The following is a 3143-nucleotide window of genomic DNA, read 5'->3' on the forward strand; positions in this document are numbered from 1 at the left end:
ATTATTAACAGCTCCTTTTTACATGACTCGTGCCTTTTTTTATTTTTTTTGAATAGAGCTTCCATTGTCCTTCACTAAGTGCCTTAAGTAATTGCAGTGGTGATGCCCCCTTTTTTGTAAGGCAGTCTGCAAGTTGTTCTTTTGTATTATACCACAGCACTCGTTCAACCCTTTGTATTTGAATAAGTTCTTTGATGCTGCTTATTTCCAGACGCAGTCTTTTTTCAGCAACTGGACTTCAGTGCATCAACAAGTGAATGATTGTCAGTGACACAGATTATTGGTATAGCATGTTCAGTGTCACCAGTAGTCAGCTCAGAGAACAGTGTGGTCAGAAATATTGCATTGTCAATTCCATCTGACATTGCCAATGTTTCACCAGCAAGAGTGCTTCGCACAATCCTCTTGACTCTTTTTGATTGCCAGGAAAGGGGAGAGAACTTCCCATTTTCTCCCATGAGAACAATTAGATGCCCACCTTGAGTTCCCCCATCAGAAAGATTTCCAAATGAGGCATCACTGTATACAACCATCTTGAGCGCACTGTCTTTGCCCAGGTATTGGAAGTACAGAACTACCTTTTTGGACTTCAGTTTACACACTATTCTGTTTGCTTCATGAATAGTCTGCACAGTTGCATTTTTTATGTTTGATGCTAAGCTGCTGGCATCAAACATTACATCAGGACTGCTCTGCCTTGCAGCCCAGAGAATTTGGCCTACCTTGGACCTTAGTCGATCTTTTTCCTCCTCACAAAGAGGAGAGTCTTGTTCCACAGCTCGAGAAGGATCCAAATGTATGGGCTGCATATGCTTAATGTAGTTTTCCTGATGTACCTGCATTTTATTGTCCACAGTCTCAAAGTGTATTCCCACGTAACAGAAGCTGTCACACTCCTCACGCCCAACTTGAAACATGGATCTGAGATGAGGTATTACTGTTGTGGGGAAACTTTGTGTGCCTCCCCATATGAAGTCATCCACATGGCAAGCAAGTACCCCAGTCACAGTGCAGTCCTGATCTAGCCAACAGAACACAGCAGGATCTACTTGGGACATTGTTCCTCCTGACCTCATGACAATCTCCTTCACTCTATTATACCAGTAGAGTGAAGCATCGGCCAAACCATACACACACTTTTTAAGCTTCCATAGTTTTCCTTCATTGTTGGCCTCAGGAGGAGGTTTGATATAAAGGTCATGGGTCAGCTCCATTCCCTGTAGAAATGCAGATTTTATATCCATGGAGTTAAGTGTCCACTGTCTTTGACAAATCACTGCCACAAGAAGCCGAAGAGACTCTGAAGCACATGTTGGTGAGTCCTTTTTGAGTTCTGACACCTCTAGTTCTTCGAAACCTCTAGCAACAAGACGAGCTTTGGGTACAAACCCCTTCAATGTCTCTTTGTAGGTACAAACCCACCTAGTTGAAATGCACTTTTGTCCCTCATCCTTCACTTCTTCAAAGACATGGTTATCTCTCCAACTCTTTATCTCTTCCTGTTTTGCGAAGTCAAATTTTACATCTTTTGTTACATACACATCCTCGCATACATCGATGGAGTCAGCATTAGTAACAGTGGATTCAATCTGAAGATTCTCAACATTCAACATGTCAGCAGACTCCGTACTGCCTGCTACATTAGTGGGCTCAATGAGCAACAGGTTAAACCAGTTTTTATATTTACCTGTAGCTTTACCTGCACGCCCTAAGATTTTAACTGTGCACAAAACACCTTTTTCTTTATCTCTGTATTTTACAATTTGTCCTTTTTGTAAACTGACAACAGTTTCCAGGTTAGTACCACTAGGTGTCTCTGTATTGTCACTTGTGTGCTGTTCTGCTTCATTCTGCCCCCTTGTGTCCTCCATTTGCCTCACCTCTTGTTGCACCTCAGTCTCTGTTTCTTCTGTCAACTGTCTGTTACTTTCAGTAAACTCCTGTCCTTGTTCATTGTCTGTGTCATTTTCTACGTCAGTCTTTGTGGCATGTTGATCCTCGCTTTCTGTATTCACTTTTCTCAGTCCGAGACGATGGACCCTAATGCAAGTCCCTCTCAGGTTAAACCAGTTTTTATATTTACCTGTAGCTTTACCTGCACGCCCTAAGATCTTAGCTGTGCACAAAACACCTTTTTCTTTATCTCTGTATTTTACAATGTGTCCTTTTTGTAAGCTGACAGCAGTTTCCAGGTTAGTACCACTAGGTGTCTCTGTATTGTCACTTGTGTGCTGTTCTGCTTCATTCTGCCCCCTTGTGTCCCTCCATTTGCCTCACCTCTTGTTGCACCTGAGCCTCTGTTTCTTCTGTCAACTGTCTGTTACTTTCAGCAAACTCCTGTCCTTGTTCATTGTGTGTGTCATTTTCTACGTCAGTCTTTGTGGCATGTTGATCCTCGCTTTCTGTATTCACTTTGCTCAGTCTGAGACGATGTACCCTTATGCAAGTCCCTCCATGTCTCACAAATACCACTGCTCCATCCTGTTCCTGGTCCTTTACACTCTGGACAATCCACTCTCTTGTAGTACACTTTATTACCCATTTCATATTTCTCATCGGTGTGACGTAGTTGCTTCCGTAACGCTCTGCGAATTCTCTCTGAGCACTGAGAACCCTAGGCAGATAGCACAGAAATATTAAATGTATACAAAAATCAGAATGTATAACCATGACTGAAACTTAACAGACATGATCCTAGCCATGCAGTGCAGGTGGTACTGGCTTATATTCATTCACCAACACATCCCAGATTAACTTGGTGGCCTCGTCCACTATTGATGCTACGGTTGAAGTTCCCACTCTGGGGCTGAAAGCTATGCTCACAAACGAGTCTACAGTCGCCAGAAACCTGTATTGAAAAAAGCACAATATTGGGTATCATGCAACTAAACCATATAAATTAAGATATTGTAAACATTAACCTCATGACATTCTGTAAAGCTGCTTTGAAGCAATGTGTATTGTGAAAAGGACTATATATGTATAAATCTTATGTATTCATGTATAGGACAATTCTCAATCATTCTTAACTTTTTTATTTATTTATTTTTTTTTACTGTTTTTCTCTGGATAGTTGAAGCAGTGAGGAAAAAATGTGGAAAAAAATTCAGAGATAAATATATAAAAGAGAGGAGAGCCGTCCG

At 41.4% G+C, this 3143-nt stretch overlaps 1 protein-coding gene across 1 annotated transcript in view; it reads right to left on the minus strand.

Moving 5' to 3' along the window:
• Positions 1–3143, minus strand: part of LOC107681908 (uncharacterized) — a 21933-nt gene that overhangs the window by 18491 nt on the left and 299 nt on the right. Inside the window, exons 2-5 of the mRNA XM_016478282.1 lie at positions 2464–2614; positions 1554–1699; positions 1072–1217; positions 723–921 (exon numbers count right to left, since the gene is read on the minus strand). Of these exons, the coding sequence (XP_016333768.1) occupies positions 723–921; positions 1072–1217; positions 1554–1699; positions 2464–2614 (642 nt within the window). The remainder of the gene's footprint in view (positions 1–722; positions 922–1071; positions 1218–1553; positions 1700–2463; positions 2615–3143) is intronic.

This window comes from Sinocyclocheilus anshuiensis, unplaced genomic scaffold (assembly GCF_001515605.1).
Source record: "Sinocyclocheilus anshuiensis isolate Anshui unplaced genomic scaffold, SAMN03320099.WGS_v1.1 scaffold1973, whole genome shotgun sequence".
NCBI classification, from domain to species: domain Eukaryota; kingdom Metazoa; phylum Chordata; class Actinopteri; order Cypriniformes; family Cyprinidae; genus Sinocyclocheilus; species Sinocyclocheilus anshuiensis.